This window comes from Schistocerca cancellata, chromosome 11 (genome assembly GCF_023864275.1).
Source record: "Schistocerca cancellata isolate TAMUIC-IGC-003103 chromosome 11, iqSchCanc2.1, whole genome shotgun sequence".
Lineage (NCBI taxonomy): Eukaryota > Metazoa > Arthropoda > Insecta > Orthoptera > Acrididae > Schistocerca > Schistocerca cancellata.
Genome location: NC_064636.1, coordinates 10,146,054 through 10,165,345, shown reverse-complemented (window position 1 = coordinate 10,165,345; position 19,292 = coordinate 10,146,054). Strand labels below are relative to the sequence as shown.

General features: G+C 44.0%; 1 protein-coding gene across 1 annotated transcript in view; it reads right to left on the bottom strand.

Moving 5' to 3' along the window:
- Positions 1-19,292, bottom strand: part of LOC126108816 (oocyte zinc finger protein XlCOF6.1-like) — a gene marked incomplete in the record, with an annotated part of 79,397 nt that overhangs the window by 20,624 nt on the left and 39,481 nt on the right. Inside the window, 1 exon segment of the mRNA XM_049914180.1 lies at positions 310-390. Within this exon segment, the coding sequence (XP_049770137.1) occupies positions 310-390 (81 nt within the window).

Here is a 19,292-nt window from a genome sequence, read left to right as displayed (position 1 = left end):
GTGGCACGTCTTCTCGAGGACCGGAGGCTCGGCGGACACGTCCCGGTCGGAACTCCACCCCTTCCCCCTCCCCCCCCCCCCCAACCCCAGAGAAGTGCTCCACGTCTCGTCCTCGAGCCACTCCCCGCCTGTCGGATTTTCCGGGAGGAAAGACGGAGAAATAATACAGACACTGCGGCGGCCCCCCGCACACTGTCAGAGTTTTCAAAAAACTGGCACAGCTGTACGTGTCTGGCGAGAGCTAACCGGTACACCGTATCCACTAAACCTTTACTGCTGCCACGAAAGGTCACTAAACGCTTCACGTACCTCTGCGTCTCCGTGTTCCTCTTCCTCCTTTACATTCGACGAACCGGGCAAACTGGCCGCATCTTCTGGAAGCGAGTATTCCTGTAACAATTACGAGACACCGTTATACAGTTGTCCATCGAAACGTAAATAAAAAGGAAAAAGAGAAGGAAAGAAAACGTTGAAAGTGTGGGAAGAAATCGTGAATAAAAACGTGGTTTTAAAATCGTAGATGACCGTGAAAAAGGGAAGGAATGAAATGCAAGTCGGACTTCGTATTACAGAAAAGTTATCGGACTTCCTGGTTCGGAAAAGCTATTGTTGGGGTGGTCCTTGTGGCGTTTCTGAGCAATGGTCAAACCAATTTCCACTACAAACATTATTTGAAAAAGAACAGAATAACAAAATGTGATTAACAGGGGGAAATGGCGTAGATAAGAGTTCATCCTTTACCATGTTAACATGTCTTCTCGCGTGTGGCGTCCAGGTCTTCAAAAATTTCGTACTTCATTTCTGCGTGAAAAATAGTACCGGCTCCGAAATTTTGCGATAAATTTTATTGTCTAGCAATTACTAATGTATACAAAACCGTCTTGATGTTGAATGCAGTGTATTTTGCGCCCTCCGAATTACATACAAACTTCTACAATACGTCTGCACATCAATAAGTTTTTTCGTCTCCATCCGACCAAGACTAATAAGCTTTTACGTCTCCATTAAGCTTCCGCTCTCGAGAGACAAAAGACAGATAGAAAACAAAAAAGTTACATTTTTAGTACTTTCCTTTTCTTATATATTTTCTCTGCCGTCGAGCGCTCATACCGCTGCGACGGTATAATTTATATCTGAGGGAACGAGTGTAGCGCGGCGAAATTCGAAGTCCCGCTACATCGTCCCGGTGCTGCGGAGGAGGAATGTCTACCGATCTGTGTCAACTCAATCTTAATGCTAGCTTTCTAAAATAAAAAGAGAAATAAAACGAGACACAGAGGTTACCTGTATAACACACGATTACTATTAAACCTCCCAGTAAACTTACTTCGACAGCTTCGGTTGCAGACAGCAAAAATCCGTTTCGGCCGATCTCCGCTATACGAAAGCTCACTAGGAGAAGAGTGTTTTTCCTACAGACTTTGCCTCATTTCGGAACAGAATTATGTATTCGCAATGTGCTCCCGTCTGACATACTGCAGAAAGAGTAGAGCCTCACTAAATTGTTGTGGAATTTTAGAGCATATTTTTTGCTCGAGTATCATGTCGTTTTTGGAAACCCAGAATCTAGTCTGTAGGAATCAACACGGATTCCGGAAACAGCGATCGTGTGAGACCCAACTCGCTTTATTTGTTCATGAGACCCAAAAAATATTTGATACAGGCTCCCAGGTAGATGCTATTTTCCTTGACTTCCGGAAGGCGTTCGATACAGTTCCGCACTGAGCCTACGGAATATCAGAACAGCTGTGTGGCTGGATTGAAGAGTTTTTAGCAAACAGAAAAGAGCACGTTGTTACCAATGGAGAGGCGTCTACAGACAAAGTAACCTCTGGCGTGCCACAGGGGAGTGTTATGGGACCATTGCTTTTCACAATATTTATAAATGACCTAGTAGATGGTGTCTGAAGTTCCATGCGCTTTTCGCGGATGATGCTGTAGTATAAAGAGAAGTTGCAGCATTAGAAAATTGTAGCGCAATGCAGGAAGATCTGCAGCGGATAGGCACTTGGTGCAGGGAGTGGCAACTGACCCTTAACATAGACAATTGTAACGCATTGCAAATACACAGAAAGAAAGATCGTTTATTGTACGATTATATGATAGCGGAACAAACACTGGTAGCAGTTACTTCTGTAAAATATCTGGGAGTATGCGTGCGAAACGATTTGAAGTGGAATGATTATATAAATTAATTGTCGGTAAGGCGGGTGCCAGGTTGAGATTCATCGGGAGAGTCCTTAGAAAATGTAGTCCATCAACAAAGGAGATGGCTTACAAAACACTCGTTCGACCTATACTCGAGTATTGCTCATCAGTGTGGGATCCGTACCAGATCGGGTTGACGGAGGAGATAGAGAAGATCCAAAGAAGAGCGGCGCGTTTCGTCACAGGGTTATTTGGTAAGCGTGATAGCGTTACGGAGATGTTTAGCAAAGTCGAGTGGCAGACTCTGCAAGAGAGGCGCTCTGCATCGCGGTGTAGCTTGCTCGCCAGGTTTCGAGAGGGTGCGTTTCTGGATGAGGTATCGAATATATTGCTTCCCCCTACTTATACCTCCCGAGGAGATCACGAATGTAAAATTAGAGAGTTCCGAGCGCGCACGGAGACTTTCTGACAGTCGTTCTTCCCGCGAACCGTACGCGACTGGAACAGGAAAGGGAGCTAATGACAGTGACACGTATTGGCTTGCGGAGTATAAATGTAGATGTAGAAATCAAAAGAAAGTAAGAGCATACCTTATGAGCCAACCTTTCTACTAATTTTCTGAATTTCTAGATGCAAGAACAGAAAAGTTGTCGTCTAGCAGTTCCTACACCAGGGATTCCCAAAGTGGTCGATATCGACCCCTTGAGGTCGATATCGATTTTCTAGGGGTCGACATAAACGAAAACTGATTTTGGGGGTCGACGACTAAAGATAGGCCCCCTTATTCATAATAGTCTGCTAACTTGACGCACTGCTAATTCTCACTCTGTCTTCTTCTATTGACCTAAGTCAGAATGAAAAACAACACTCTGTAGCAGCTGTTTTAAGTTAGCGGACCATTACGAATAAGGGGGTTGATCTTAAAAGTAGGTAACTTGACCATGGGGGTCTGAGGTAACAGTTCATTTTGGAAAAGGGGTCACTTGTCCAAAATAGTTTGGGGATCATTGGCCTAGACAGTCAATATTAGTGTACAAGAGTACAGCACAGTATACGACAGAGCTCCGCGACATTATCGAGAATGTTTTCCGGATCACCTCAGACCGTCACGTACCATTTTTGTGTGGCTACGACAGTGGCTCAATTAACTGGTGCATTTGCAGCTGGGAGGGTCAACACGGAGACGGTCTGCAGATTGAACACTAGATACAGATACACCTCTCACAGCAAACGACAGCGTTGCCACTCGGGACACACGAGCCAGAGCTCGCCGTCTCCACTGTGCGCCTACCGTGATGTGGGAGACTTGAAAGTGAGCTCTTATACCAACTGATTTCACATCGTTTATTTCTAGACACATGTTCTGATCGAAACTTTATCCACTAAGTCTGGAATGCAGGAATTCCAGTCTGGGCTGCGCTCACACGGACACGGGGTATGCTCGCTTGCGTACGTGAACGTTCACGACCATTAGTAACGAATAATGCAAAGTAATTCGTAGGATAGTGAGCGAGTCGGAACGAATGACAAACTTTGCACTGTGACGTCTACAAATCTGCTATAATGCCACAGAACTCTGTACCGTAATTTGTAAATTGTTCCGGAGTGCACACTTTGAACACGCTGCCCGGGAAAGTGCCGAACGACCGAGGGTATTCTCTTACTGCGATCCGTCGATCTGAACAGTGATAAAACAATGGTACGTACTAAAAAACAACAATCTGGAGTGCAACTGTTCCATTGTTGGCCGTATATTGTGAGGTGCGAAATATCCAGATTAGAGATGGGCAAACTGAAACACGTAAATGTTTCGAAACAAATGAAACAGTATAATGTAATGTTTCGATACGCTGTTTCTAAATGGTGAAACAGTTTGTGTTTTGTAATCTAATAAACTTACACATTTTATCATCTTGAATGTCTACTGTATAAGTATGTCCATATAAACACAAATGAGATGCGAGAGCGCTAATCATTTCGCAGAAAGTATGAAACTATCACTTGGGAGTCTTGGCAGTTTCGTATTTCCTGCAGCAAATGCGCTGCTTTCGTGTTGTGTGACTTACATACTTTTCAATTGGCTGAGGACAGCCATAGCTGAAGACAGAAGAACCATCACGAACGGAACTGGAGATGGGAGCAAACTGCAGAAACAACGGATATGCTACTGGGATTCCCACATTCCGTTAGTATGGGTAATATACCCATCCTGCTAATTTCCATGTACACAAAGGGAATCATTGTGGATAATAGGCACAGTGACTATAGACTCACAGATAACACCAAATAATTCGAATAAATAACAAAATATAACAGAAAAAATTTTACCTTTCAAGGTGTTTCGAACCGTTACTATAAAGTCACCATGTTTCCCAGCCCTCCCCGTTCACCACTGCACTATCAGTGATATGTCAAACAGATTGCTTGCAATTATACCTAGATCAAATTTATGTATATATCTAATAACTGTCACTCGACGCCTTTTTTTATTCAGAATTTTGTAGGCTTACTTGCGTTTCTTAATATGATTACCGTACATGAACAGAGAAGCGTATGTTATAAAAAAGTGTAATTTAACTGAATGATTTTCACATATTTATTATTTTGAATGTGAATAGTATGCGTTGTTTCATTGTTTGGTTAGTGTTTATGAAGCAGATGTTACGCCATTTCGTAATAGGACAGTCAGCTAGAAACGAAGCTTTATTTTCGGATATCTTAAGCTTCATTCCATTGCTTGTCAAAAATATTTCGCCACTCTTGAAAGTGTTTCATTAGGTGTTATGTTGTGTTTCAGTGTCTGTGCCGAGCCCGAGTCTCGTCCGACACAGAGCGGAATGAAACATCACTGTTTCGATACAATTAGTCCGTTCCAGGCACAGGTGGACTGAAACAGCCTTATTTTGAAACAACGATACAGCTTCTGTGTCTGGCTCGAGATCGAATCTGGTGCGGTTATCCGAGACAGGGGCGGAATGAAACACCACTGTTTCGAAACAGTGAACCGCAGCCGTTCCGAAACACTGAAACAGTTCCACGTATCGATACACTGTATCGAAACATAGAAACAGTGGCCAGGTCTAATCCAGATCGTCTAAGCACACAGTAACACGTGTCCCATTCGGCTCGGCAGCACGGGTCCAGTTCCCGAACAGCCATTCACTCACAGCTGTGGCGGACCGCCGACCGAGGCAGTGGCGGCACCTCGGGGCCCGCCCAGCCGGCAGGAGGCGGCGTCGAACCCGCGGCGGGCGGCTCACCTGCCCCTGAACTGGGCCGCTGCAGGAGGCTCCGGTCGACACCCGAACACGCCCTCACGGCGGACGGCGCCCGACAGAGGCGGCCGTCCGCAACCGAGCGAGGTGCCGCAGCGGCTGGCACTCCGGATTCGCATTCGCGAGGACGACTGTTCGATTCCGTGTCCGGCCATCCCGATTTAGGGTTTTCCTGCGATTTCCCTAAATCCCTTGGGGCAAATGCCGGGGTGGTTCCTGTGAAAGGGCAGTTCCGTCTCCTCCCCAGATCGAGCCGACCCGAGGCCGCTTTTCCGGTGTGCGAGTCCAACAGACGGAGTTCTGCTTTACATCGTAACGGTGCTCGCACTCGAAAGTGTATTACAACAGCAGTCGGCATGCTCACAACTGACAGAGCAAGAACGACATACACAGGATATTCTGCCCACTAAAATCCTTCAAAAAGGACGACCTCGGCACTCTCAGTTGTAAAGGGTGGCTATTAAATAAAATTTGTATATACAGTGTGTTACAAAAAAAGGTACGGCCAAACTTTCAGGAAACATTCCTCACACACAAAGAAAGAAAATATGTTATGTGGACATGTTAGAGCTCATTTTATTACTCCTCTTCAAATCACATTAATCGTGGAGTGGAAAGAGACAGCAACAGAACGTACCGGCGTGGTTTCAAACACTTTGTTACAGGAAATGTTCAAAATGTCCTCCGTTAGCGAGGATACGTGCATCCACCCTCCGTCGCACGGAATCCCTGATGCGCTGATGCAGCCCTGGAGAATAGCGTATTGTATCACAGCCGTCCACAATACGAGCACGAAGAGTCTCTACATTTGGTACCGGGGTTGCGTAGACGAGAGCTTTCAAATGCCCCCATAAATGAAAGTCGAGAGGGTTGAGGTCAGGAGAGCGTGGAGGCCACGGAATTGGTCCGCCTCTACCAATCCGTCGGTCACCGAATCTGTTGTCGAGAAGCGTTCGAACACTTGGACTGAAATGTGCAGGAGCTCCATCGTGCATGAACCACATGTTGTGTCGTACTTGTAAAGGCACATGTTCTAGCAGCATAAGTAGAGTATCCTGTACGAAATCGTGATAACGTGCTCCACTGAGCGTAGGTGGAAGAACGTGGGGCCCAATCGAGACATCATCAACAATGCCTGCCCAAACATTCACAGAAAATCTGTGTCGATGACGTGATTCCACAACTGCGAGCGGATTCTCGTCAGCCCACACATGTAGATTGTGAAAATTTACAATTTGATCACGTCGGAATGAAGCCTCATCCGTAAAGAGAACATTTGCACTGAAATGAGGATTGACACATTGTCGGATGAACCATTCGCAGAAGTGTACCCGTGGAGGCCAATCAGCTGCCGATAGTGCCTGCACACGCTGTACATGGTACGCAAACAACTGGTTCCCCCGTAGCACTCTCCATACAGTGACGTGGTCGACGCTGCCTTGTACAGCAGCAACTTCTCTGACGCTGACATTAGGGTTATCGTCAACTGCACGAAGAATTGCCTCGTCCATTGCAGGTGTCCTCGTCGTTCTAGGTCTTCCCCAGTCGCGAGTCATAGGCTGGAATGTTCCGTGCTCCCTAAGACGCCGATCGATTGCTTCGGACGTCTCCCTGTCGGGACACCTTCGTTCTGGAAATCTGTCTCGATACAAACGTACCGCGCCACGGCTATTGCCCCGTGCTAATCCGTACATCAAATGGGCATCTGCCGACTCCGCATTTGTAAACACTGCACTGACTGCAAAACGACGTTTGTGATGAACACTAACCTGTTGATGCTACGTACTGATGTGCTCGATGCTAGTACTGTAGAGCAATGAGTCGCATGTGAACACAAGCACCGAAGTCAACATTACCTTCCTTCAATTGCGCCAACTGGCGGTGAATCGAGGAAGTACAGTACATATAGACGAAACTAACATGAGCCCTAACATGGAAATTAAGCGTTTCCTGACACATGTCGACATAACATCTTTTCTTTATTTCTGTGTGAGGAGTGTTTCCTGAAAGTTTGGCCGTACCTTTTTGTAACACCCTGTATAGTCTGTAATCGATGTTATTAGAATGTGTAATTAAAATAGTCGTCGCTCAGGAAATCTGTCGTACTGACTGTCTCATTTTTTTATATTTATATATACAGACGGTGAGTCAGAAGAATGGGAAACAATGACAGTTGTCACGGCAATGCCGCGACGTAGCTGGCACCAAACGATACACAGAATGCCGGTCGCACTGCGTCGCCACTTAGTAAATAGTAAACACAGAGCAACGTAACAGTGTGCAGCAAGTCTTTGCGGTTAAATCCTATTACGAGAACGGAAGTGCAGAGGCAGCGCGACGACTATTTTGGCGTCGTTTCGACACCGTGCTCTGCAGTCACAATCCCTCGGCACGTGCGGCCGACACCCGGGTTTTGCACTGAAGAGGCCGCCTGCAGGGAAACCTCGAAACGCTCCTACTGGAGACAATGTCGGTGCCGTGCGAAATGCATTTGTAATAGCCCCACAGTGCCCTGTAGTCCAGTGAAACTGTCAGAAAAAAAGCTTGTGCCTTGCAAAAGGTGAGGTAGAAGATTTTATTCTTTTAACTCGTTCATATTGTTGGAAAGGTTAGAAAACCAAGTTTTGCCAACAAAATTTCTCTCGGGAAAACTTTCTGCAGTCAAAAAACTTCGAAAATTTCGGACTTTTTTTCAGTTTTTTCAAAATATCTCAGTTTTATTTGCTCCTATCGCTTTGACGTCTATTTTCTTTTTTAAAGAGCACAAAATTCTCTACAAATTTTATTCTTACCATCGTTTTCTTCTCCCAGTATCTAAGGTGCTACAGCGCGTCAAAAAATACCAATTCTTCAAATTTCGAGCGAAGTGGCAAATTACCTAATTTTTGAACACTTATTTCAGTTTCTATTTGTGTAGTATAAACATATTAGTCTTCATGTTATTCATTGGAATTTACCATCTCACTCTGCTGCAGAGCCAGGACAAACAGTATCATATTCAGTAACTACGAACACATTCACGTCAGATTGCGTGAAGTTTATTTATGTTACAATATGTAATACGATTTCATGCAGGTGCCGTACATTTTCTACAGTTGATTGACGTTAATCATCAGTTATAAGAAAAAGTATGTAGGAATTATTGTTTAGCGGACAAAAGCGTATTTATTCTTTGGCGGGCGGAAGGCAATTATCTCTGGTGATTGTTGACAGCGCGCTGACAGCTATTAGCACACATCAATAAGGGTCCTACAGTTTAGAGTCGCTTCCATTCAGTATATGTTGTGGTGCTGAAAATGCTTGCTCCTTACCCAATGTCCCTATTCTCAGAAAAATGCATGCGAAAAGGAACAAAATCTTCATTCTACAATGCCTTCGTTCCAGTGGAAGATGTGAAGTCAAGTGCACCGAGTAAATTTTTTTCCACTGATGGAGGGTACCTTATCCACAAAGTGACTTGTAATCGAAATGTTTGCTTCAAGTCAACAGCCCACAGCTATGTTTCTTACCTGCAACGTCATTTTGGATCTCAATTTGCTATTGTATTTGATGGGTACCCATGTGAGGGAGACAAATGTAGCACAAAGAGTGCTGAGAGGATTCGTAGGTCCAAAAAACATTCTTCGGTTGACGTTGTGGTTGAATCAGAGATGGTGACCAAGTCCGTCAGGGCAAGTTCTTGTCCAATGAACGAAACAAGATCCGTTTGATCACACTTCTTAAAAAGGAATTTCTGGAGTGTAGCATTGAAGCGCACCAGGCACAAGAAGATGCTGACGTTATGACTGTAACATCTGCCATTTCAAGAACAAAAGATTTTGGAAGTGTTGTCATTGTAGGAGAATACGTTGATCTGCATGTGCTCATGACCGGTTTGGGGCAAGGCATTGAAAACTTATTTTTCTTAAAGCCAGGAAGAGGAAAGGCAGAAGAGAAGTGGTTTTCCACTGCATCTTACAAGTTTGACAGTGAATGTATTCTGTTCACTCACGCCTTTAGCGGATGTGATACATCGTCTTTTTTTTTGGTCAAGGAACAATTAAGTGCTGCAATATTGCTGCGAAAAATGAACACCTAACCTCAGCGCTTTGCACGTTCAATAAACCACATGCTACCCGTGAAGAAATAGTAACTGCAGGAGAACAGGTTACTATCGCATTGTATAGTGGAGGTTTCAGCAGTTCCGACACACTAGACCATTTGCGGTACCAGCTATTCGCCAAGTCTGCCACAAAAAGCAAACTGAATCTTGCACGGTTGCCACCTGCACAAGATGCCGCACACCATCATTCGTTGCGGAGTCCAAAGTTGGATGGGAAACTGGAAACCTCCTGAGAGATGGGGCTGGAATCACAGTGACCACGGTCCAATATTCGTTATAATGAGCCAAGATGCAGCACCTGAAGCACTTCTTCACACTGTTTCATGCTCATGCAAGCTGAACTGTGGCGGAGCGTGCTCATGCAGAAAAGCGGGTTTGAAATGTTCTTCAGTTTGCAAGAAATGTATTGGGGTCAACTGTGAAAACGTGCCAAAATTTTTATACGAAGACAGTGAAGATGTTATGGAGGATGTTGAGGAAACCGCTGACGAAATCAACGAACTTGCTGAGGCTGACTCGCTGTTTCAAGAAGAGGTCAATCTGGAATCAACTCTAGGTACAGACCCTGAATCCGTAACTCAAGGTATTTCTGGTGACACTGAGGAACCTGGGCCATCAAAACGTTGGAAGTGATGCTCATATCTGTCTCAGGTGCGCTAAAGTGCGATATTACAAGTATTACACACCAGGAACTGTCGGTGCCCAGTAATCCTCTGTTGCATACAGAGAAATTGAATACCTGAAAATGAGGTGGCAAATTCCAACATATAACACGATGTATAATGTATTTATACTACACAAACAGAAACTGAAAAAATAGTGTTAAAAATTAAGGTATCTTGCCACTATGCTCAAAATTTGAAAAGCTCGTATTTTTTGAGGTGCTGTAGCGCCTTAGATATTGGGAGTAGAAAAAAAATGGCAAGAATCAAATTTGTAGAAAATTTTGTGTTCTTTAAAATAGAAAATAGACGTTAAAGCGATAAGAGCAAAAAACTTGTTTTGAAAAAACTGAAAAAGGCCCAAATTTTCCAAGTTTTTTTGACCGCAGAAAGTTTTCCCAAGCGAAATTTTGTTGGCAAAAGTCTGTTTTCTAATCTTTCCAACCATATGAACGAGTTGCAAAAGAAACAAACTCTTCTACCCCACCTTTTGCAAGATATATCTGCTATTTGACTGGACTACTGTTCGACGTCACACACAGTCTCTACAGTTGCACTGTTCGAGTGTTTACAAACACTGAAAGTGGATTCGAAGTTCCGTCCGTACGAGCCGCAGGCCGCTCGGCAACTTCGACCTGACGATCTGCTAACGCGCAGACGATATGCAGAAACCACGTGAGTAACAGTGCGACACTGCGACGGTAACAGTTTCGTCGACGAGCTGTGGACGTCCGACAGAGCTCGCTTCTACCTCGGTGGCTTCCTCAACAGCCAGAATTTGCACTCCAGGTCTCAGCAATGCCCACGTCAGATACACAGGCGTCCACTGACAGCAGCCAGGTGACTGCACCGGGCACCACGCCATTGCGCAGCATTTCAAACCCCTACTCGTCCGAAGATGGCAACCGGTGTGCGACCACCGTAACGTCTGTTCGGTACGTTGCCGCAACACACAGTTTTGTCGCGGACCAACTGCCCCGTTTTCCTTTCGACATTCGGTTTCGACGGCACAGTCGGCACGGCACGGCACGGCACGGCACGAGTATCGGCGACGTGCGACGGTCGTTCGGTAACCGCGTCATTCCGAGGCACGGTGACAGCCCGACCTGGTGTCGTCAGATTTTTTCCTCGTGCGAACACCTCAACGGCACGGTTTATCGCACTCGACCTGCTGCCACTGCAGGACTTAGGCTAGGCGCAAATTGAGACGCGTATAGTGCGTGTGGCGCGACGCAGCGCAGCGCGCGTTTTTGTGACATCACAGGTTCAAATGGGAGCGCGCAAACTGCGACGCGACGCGACTGGGACGCGACACGCGCCTGCGCCAGGTCGCGCGGCGTTGTGGCTGAGGCACAGTTTCTCGCGCCGCGCGTCGCGCTTGCCTCGCTAGCACTGTGGGAAATGTGAGGCGGGGAGCGGAAAAGTATCCCGGCCATATGCTCACATCGGAACGGCGCATATCAGCAGTGGTAGTATTGCCAATACGATAAATTTTGCCTTACTGCGTACTGAACTTTATTGCCTTTGGGTAGTGTTTCGCTTTTCGCCATTTCAACGCTCCAGCTTTCTTCGTTAGCACGTTATACTTTTCTCTTATTTATATCTGCATAGTTTTGTTTTGTTTTTCTTCTGTCAAGAAAAATGTATATTTCAGTAACTGATGAGCCATTGGCCGCTGGAATTGCACCACATGCCTCCGTGATGTTTTCAGATCGCAAGAAGGGACAGAGGGTAGTGAATAAAGAAGCAAGGAATATTATAAAATCATGTGATTAAGAATCAGGGCAGGAAAATAAAGCAAGGTTATATTCTCGCTGCCTAGTAAGCTAGCGTATCTGTACGAACTGTTACAAAAATTTAGAAAGGGATAATCTCCCTTTGTTCTTGTGGTAAAAAGCGTCCAAGATCTGAAGTATAGAAGTTTCACTGTGATTACTCTGATATGGATGTAATAATGTAATACGGCACACTGTACTACGTGCACGTGAACATCACATTTCCACTGCAAGCTAGAAACAGTCGAAAAGCAGTCTCAAATAACAACGTTTTAATTGGTTCGCCGTAATGAGAAAAAGCATTTCAATTGTTGCATGGACATTATCAGCATTAATAAACTAATTATACAACAACAGGCTACACAAATGAAGAAAATGGTCGGTATTATTACGAAAGTAGCAATATCCTAAAAGAGTGTTATGATTAGATATATTTAATTTGTTGAGCTACGGTCGCAGGTTCGAATCCTGCCTCGGGCATGGATGTGTGTGATGTCCTTGGGTTAGTTAGGTTTAATTAGTTCTAAGTTCTAGGGGACTGATGACCACAGATGTTAAGTCCCATAGTGCTCAGAGCCATTTGAACCATTTAATTTGTTGAAATGTGCTGCTGACAAAGGCAGATCTACTTTCACGACACTGTTTTTCGAACTCCATCTCACAAGGCACACAAGGCTAGCTTGTGCATTCCTGTCGCGCGCATTATCCTTCGCTGCTGACAATACACTGACCATTGTGTTGTGCGATAGATCATTTGTTTATTTATCTCAATAATAACTATTTTATTCGCGATCACGCATTGTTAGTTTGGCAAGCCCTACGTGAGTAAACAGTATATGGCATGTGCCTCTCATTTCGCCTGAAGGAACGCTCGTCATTATTTACTGCTCAGATCAAGAGAAGGAATAAAATCCTTCGGTAAGTTTCCAATCCAGTCGCTCAGTGTTAAAAATACGATGGGTTACGGGGATTCCACCAAAATTCCAACAGAATTGCCAATCTGTTTTTGTGTGAGTTGTTAACCTTTTCTCATTCGAAGAAGCATCACTATCTATGAGTGAAAGCCACATTTTTCTTGGTGACTGGTTTAATTGTACTTTCTTTGTCACAATGTAATTTGCCAAACTCATCTCACAGCAGCTATTGAGACAGAATTCCGAAACGGAGGGCCTCATTAAACAAGTAATTGGCAATCACAGAGCTCAATAGCTTATGAAAAACCTCATAATATCGGTAGATAAGAAAGTTCCGTGTGTTTAATAATTGGCAAAACACTCTCCTCCTTGTGTGCTATCATTCGCCAAACTTTCGTTTCGATGTCTCGAGCTGTTTAGGAGATACGAGAGATGTTGCGAGTATTTCATTCTCGCGGGCGTGAGATCGGAAGTGAACGCGCTACATGGGGTCCATTTTATCGAGATCGGAGGCAGATAGAGATCTCTTCCCAAGTCTAAACAAAAATTCAGCATGTTAGCTAAATTTCATACGCAGCAACATATGGTGTAATACGCACCAAACGCAAAATCATAGCGACCCCTAATTTTCGTTGCAAACTTTTTGAGTTTTGCGTAGTGTCTTACTAAAATGCGTACATCACAATAAGAATGGTCATTAGCGAGGTGATGGGCACTTCGTCACGAAGCTGACATATAACGCTACTAGTAAGGCAAAAATCATATATTTTCAAAGAATAGTTTCTGTAAAATCGTTTGAGAAAGATAAGAGGTTGCGCGCGCTTCGGTTCAGTCAGCGCAGAGCGTCGCAAGTCGGGGCGTGCGAAGTGTGGTGTACGCGTCGCAATATGCGCTGGAGCCGCGCGACCCGTGCGGCACGTGCGTGTCGCGCAAATTAAGACGCGTATAGCGCGTGTGGCGCGACGCAGCGCAGCGCGCGTTTTTGTAACATCGCAGATTCCAATGGGAGCGCGCAAACTGCGACTCGACGCGACTGGGACGTGACGCGCGCCTGCGCCAGGTCGCGCGGCGGCGGCGTTGTGGCTGAGGCACAGTTTCTCGCGCCGCGCGTCGCGCTTGCCTCTCTAGCATCGTGGTAAATTTGAGGAGGGGAGCGGAAAAGTAGCCCGGCCATATGCTCACATCGGAACGGCGTATATCAGCAGTAGTAGTATTGCCAATACGATAAATTTTGCCTTACTGTGTACTGAATTTTATTGCCTTTGGGTAGTGTTTCGTTTTTCGCCATTTAAACGCTCCCCTTTCTTCGTTAGTACATTATACTTTTCTGTTATTTATATCTTCATAGTTTTGTTTTGTTTTTCTTCTGTCAAGAAAAATGCATACTTAAGTAACTGATGAGCCAGTAGCCGCTGGAATTGTATCATATGCCTCCGAGGTGTTTTCAGATCGCAAGAAGGGACATCAGTAACTGATGAGCCAGTAGCCGCTGGAATTGTATCATATGCCTCCGAGGTGTTTTCAGATCACAAGAAGGTACAGAGGGTAGTGAATAAGGAAGCAAGGAATATTATAAAATCATGTGATTATGTATCAAGGTAGGAAAGTAAAATAAGGTTAATCTTCTCGCTGCCTAGTAAGCTAGCGCATCTGTACGATCTGTTACAAAAATTTAGAAAGGGATAATCTCCACAGGTGTGATCCCTTTGTTCTTGTGGTAAAAAGCGTCCAAGATCTGAAGTATAGAAGTTTCACTGTGATTACTCTCATATGGATGTAATAATGTAATACGGCACACTGTCCTACATGCATGTGAACAACATATTTCCACTGCAATCTAGAAACAGTCGAAAAGCAGTCACAAATAACGATGTTTTAATTGCTTCGCCGTGATCAGAAAAAGCATTTCAATTGTTGCATGGACATTATCAGCATTAATAAACTAATTATACAACAACAGGCTACACAAATGAAGAAAATGGTCGGTATTATTACGAAAGTAGGAATATCCTAAAAGAGTGTTATGACTAGATATATTTAATTTGTTGAAATGTGCTGCTGACAAAGGCAGATCTACTTCCATGACAATGTTTTCCCAACTCCATCGCACAAGGTCCATCGCACAAGGCACACATGGCTAGCTTGTGCATTCCTGTCGCGCGCATTATCCTTCGCTGCTGACGATACACTGACCACTGTGTTTTGCGACAGATCAATTGTTTATTTTTCTTAATAACAACTATTTTATTCGCGATCACGCATTGTCAGTTTGGCAAGTCCCAGGTGAGTAACCAGTATCTGGCATGTGCCTATCACTCCTCCTGAAGGAACGCTCGTCATTATTTACTGCTCAGATCAAGAGAAGGAATAAAATCCTTCGGTAAGTTTCCATTCCCGTCGCTCAGAGTTAAAGATACGATGGGTTACGGGGATTCCACCCGAATTCCAACAGGATTGCGAATCTGTATTTGTGTGAGTTGTTAACCTTCTCTCATTCGAAGAATCATCACCATTTATGAGTAAAGGCCACATTTCTCTTGGTCACTGGCTTAATTGTACTTCCTTTGTCACAATGCAATTTGCCAAACTCATCTCACAGCAGCTATTGAGACAGAATTTCGAAATGGAGGGGCTCATTAAACAAGTAATTGGCAATCACAGAGCTCAATAGCTTACGAAAAACCCTTATAGTATCGGTTTGCAGTAACATAAAAGAAGAAATTTCATGTTTACTTTTATACTAGGAAGCACATGTTTCGCTAGCTGTCAATAACTCTCAAAAAATTACAGTCACTGGAGTGAAATAAATAAAAAAAGGAGTATAAGTAGTGATATATCGCCATAGATAAGAAAGTTCCATGTGTTTAATAATTAGCAAAACACTCTCCTCGTTGTGTGCTGTTATTCGCCAAACTTTCGTTTCGATGTCTCGAGCGGTTTAGGAGATACGAGAGATGTTGCGAGTATTTCATTCTCGCGGGCGTGAGATCGGAAGTGAACGCGCTACATGGGGTCCATTTTATCGAGACCGGAGGCAGATAGAGATCTCCTCCCAAGTCTAAACAAAAATTCAGCATGTTAGCTAAATTTCATACGCAGCAACATATGGTGTAATACGCACCAAACGCAAAATCATAGCGACCCCTAATTTTCGTTGCAAACTTTTTCAGTTTTGCGTAGTGTCTTACTGAAATGTGTACATCACAATAAGAATGGTCATTAGCGAGGTTTTGGGCACTTCGCCATGAAGCTGACATATAACGCTACACGTAACGCAAAATCATATATTTTCAGAGAACAGTTTCTGTAAAATCGTTTGAGAAAGATAACAGGTTGCGCGCGCATCGGTTCTGTCAGCGCAGAGCGTCGGCAGCCGGTGCGTGCGAAGTATGTTGTTGTTGTTGTTGTTTTCAGTCCTGAGACTGGTTTGATGCAGCTCTCCATGCTAATCTATGCTGTGCTAGCTTCTTCATCTCCCAGTGCCTACTGCAACCTACATCCTTCTGAATCTGCTTAGTGTATTCATCTCTTGGTCTCCCTCTACGATTTTTACCCTCCACACTGCCCTCCAATGCTAAATTTGTGATCCCTTGTTGCCTCAAGACATGTCCTACCAACCGATCCCTTCTTCTAGTCAAGTTGTGCCACAAACTCCTCTTCTCCCCAATCCTATTCAATACCTCCTCATAGTTACGTGATCTACCCACCTAATCTTCAACATTCTTCTGTAGCACCACATTTCAAAAGCTTCTATTCGCTTCTTGTCCAAACTAGTTATCGTCCACGTTTCACTTCCATACATGGCTACACTCCATACAAATACTTTCAGAAACGACTTCCTGACACTTAAATCAATACTCGATGTTAACAAATTCCTCTTCTTCAGAAACGCTTTCCTTGCCATTGCCAGTCTACAGTTTATATCCTCTCTACTTCGACCATCGTCAGTTATTTTGCTCCCCAAATAGCAAAACTCCTTTACTACCTTAAATGTCTCATTTCCTAATCTAATTCCCTCAGCATCACCCGACTTAATTCGACTACATTCCATTATCCTCGTTTTGCTTCTGTTGATGTTCGTCTTATACCCTCCTTTCAAGACACTGTCCATTCCGTTCAACTGCTCTTCCAAGTCCTTTGATGTCTCTGACAGAATTACAATGTCATCGGCGAACCTCAAAGTTTTTATATCTTCTCCCTGGATTTTAATACCTACTCCAAATTTTTCTTTTGTTTGCTTTACAGCATGCTCAATATACAGATTGAATAACGTCGGGGAGAGGCTACAACCCTGTCTCACTCCCTTCCCAACCACTGCTTCCCTTTCATGCCCCTCGACTCTTACAACTGCCATCTGGTTTCTGTACAAATTGTAAATAGCCTTTCGCTCCCTGTATTTTACCCCTGCCATCTTTAGAATTTGAAAGAGAGTATTCCAGACAACATTGTCAAAAGCTTTCTCTAAAGTCTACAAATGCTAGAAACGTAGGTTTGTATTTCCTTAATCTTTCTTCTAAGATAGTCGTAATGTCAGTATTGCCTCATGTGTTCCAACATTTCTACGGAATCCAAACTGATCTTCCCCGAGGTCGGCTTCTACCAGTTTCTCCATTCGTCTGTAAAGAATTCGCGTTAGTATTTTGCAGCTGTGAGTTATTAAACTGATAGTTCTGTAATTTTCACATCTGTCAACACCTGCTTTCTTTGGGATTGGAATTATTATATTCTTCTTGAAGTCTGAGGGTATTTCGCGTGTCTCATACATCTTGCTCACCAGATGGTAGAGTTTTGTCAGGACTGGCTCTCCCAAGGCCGTCAGTAGTTCCAATGGAATGTTGTCTATTCCGGCGGCCTTGTTTCGACTCAGGTCTTTCAGTGCTGTGTCAGACTCTTCACGCAATATCGTATCTCCCATTTCATCTTCATCTACATCCTCTTCCATTTCCATAATATTGTCCTCAAGTACATCGCCCCTCTATATACTCCTTCCACCTTTCTGCTTTCCCCTCTTTGCTTAGAACTGGGTTGCCATCTGAACTCTTGATATTCATACAAGTGGTTCTCTTCTCTCCAAGGGTCTCTTTAATTTTCCTGTAGGCAGTATCTATCTTACCCCTAGTGAGATAAGCCTCTACATCCTTACATTTGTCCTCTAGCCATCCCTGCTTAGCCATTTTGCACTTCCTGTCGATTTCATTTTTGAGACGTTTATATTCCTTTTTGCCTGCTTCATTTACTGCATTTTTATATTTTCTCCTTTCATCAATTAAATTCAATTTTTCTTCTGTTACCCAAGGATTTCTATTAGCCCGCGTCTTTTTACCTACTAGATCATCTGCTGCCTTCACCACTTCATCCCTCAAGGCTACCCATTCTTCTTCTACTGTATTTCTTTCCCCCATTCCTGTCAATTGTCCGTTACGCTCTCCTTGAAACTCTGTACAACCTCTGGTTCTTTCAGTTTATCCAGGTCCCATGTCCTTAAATTACCACCTTTTTGCAGTTTCTTCAGTTTTAATACACAGTTCATAACCAATAGACTGTGGTCAGAGTCCACATCTGCCCCTGGAAATGTCATACAATTTAAAACCTGGTTCCTAAATCCCTGTCTTACCATTATATAATCTATCTGATACCTTTTAGTATCTGCAGGATTCTTCCATGTATACAACCTTCTTTTATGATTCTTGAAGCAAGTGTTAGCTATATGCTCTGTGCAAAATCCTACCAGACGACTTCCTCTTTCATTTCTTAGCCCCAATCCATATTCACCTACTATGTTTCCTTCTGTCCCTTTTCCGACTGTCGAATTCCAGTCACCCATGACTATTAAATTTTCGTCTCCCTTCACTACCTGAATAATTTCTTTTATCTCATCATACATTTCTTCAATTTCTTCGTCATCTTCAGAGCTAGTTGGCATATAAACTTTTACTGCTGTAGTAGGCATGGGCTTAGTGTCTATCCTGGCCACTATAATGCGTTCACTATGCTGTTTGTAGTAGCTTACCCGCACTCCTATTTTTTTTATTCATTATTAAACCTACTCCTGCATTACCCCTATTTGATTTTGTATTTGTAACCCTGTATTCGCCTGACCAAAAGTCTTGTTCCTCCTGCCATCGAACTTCACTAATTCCCACTATATCTAACTTTAACCTATCCATTTCCCTTTTTAAATTTTCTAACCTACCTGCCCGATTAAGGGATCTGACATTCCACGCTCCGATCCGTAGAACGCCAGTTTTGTTTCTGAGATCCGTATGGGGGACTACTTTACCTCCGGAATATTTTACCCAAGAGGACGCCATCATCATTTAACCATACAGTAAAGCTGCATGCCCTCGGGAAAAATTACGGCCGTAGGTTCCCCTTGCTTTCAGCCGTTCGCAGTACCAGCACAGCAAGGCCGTTTT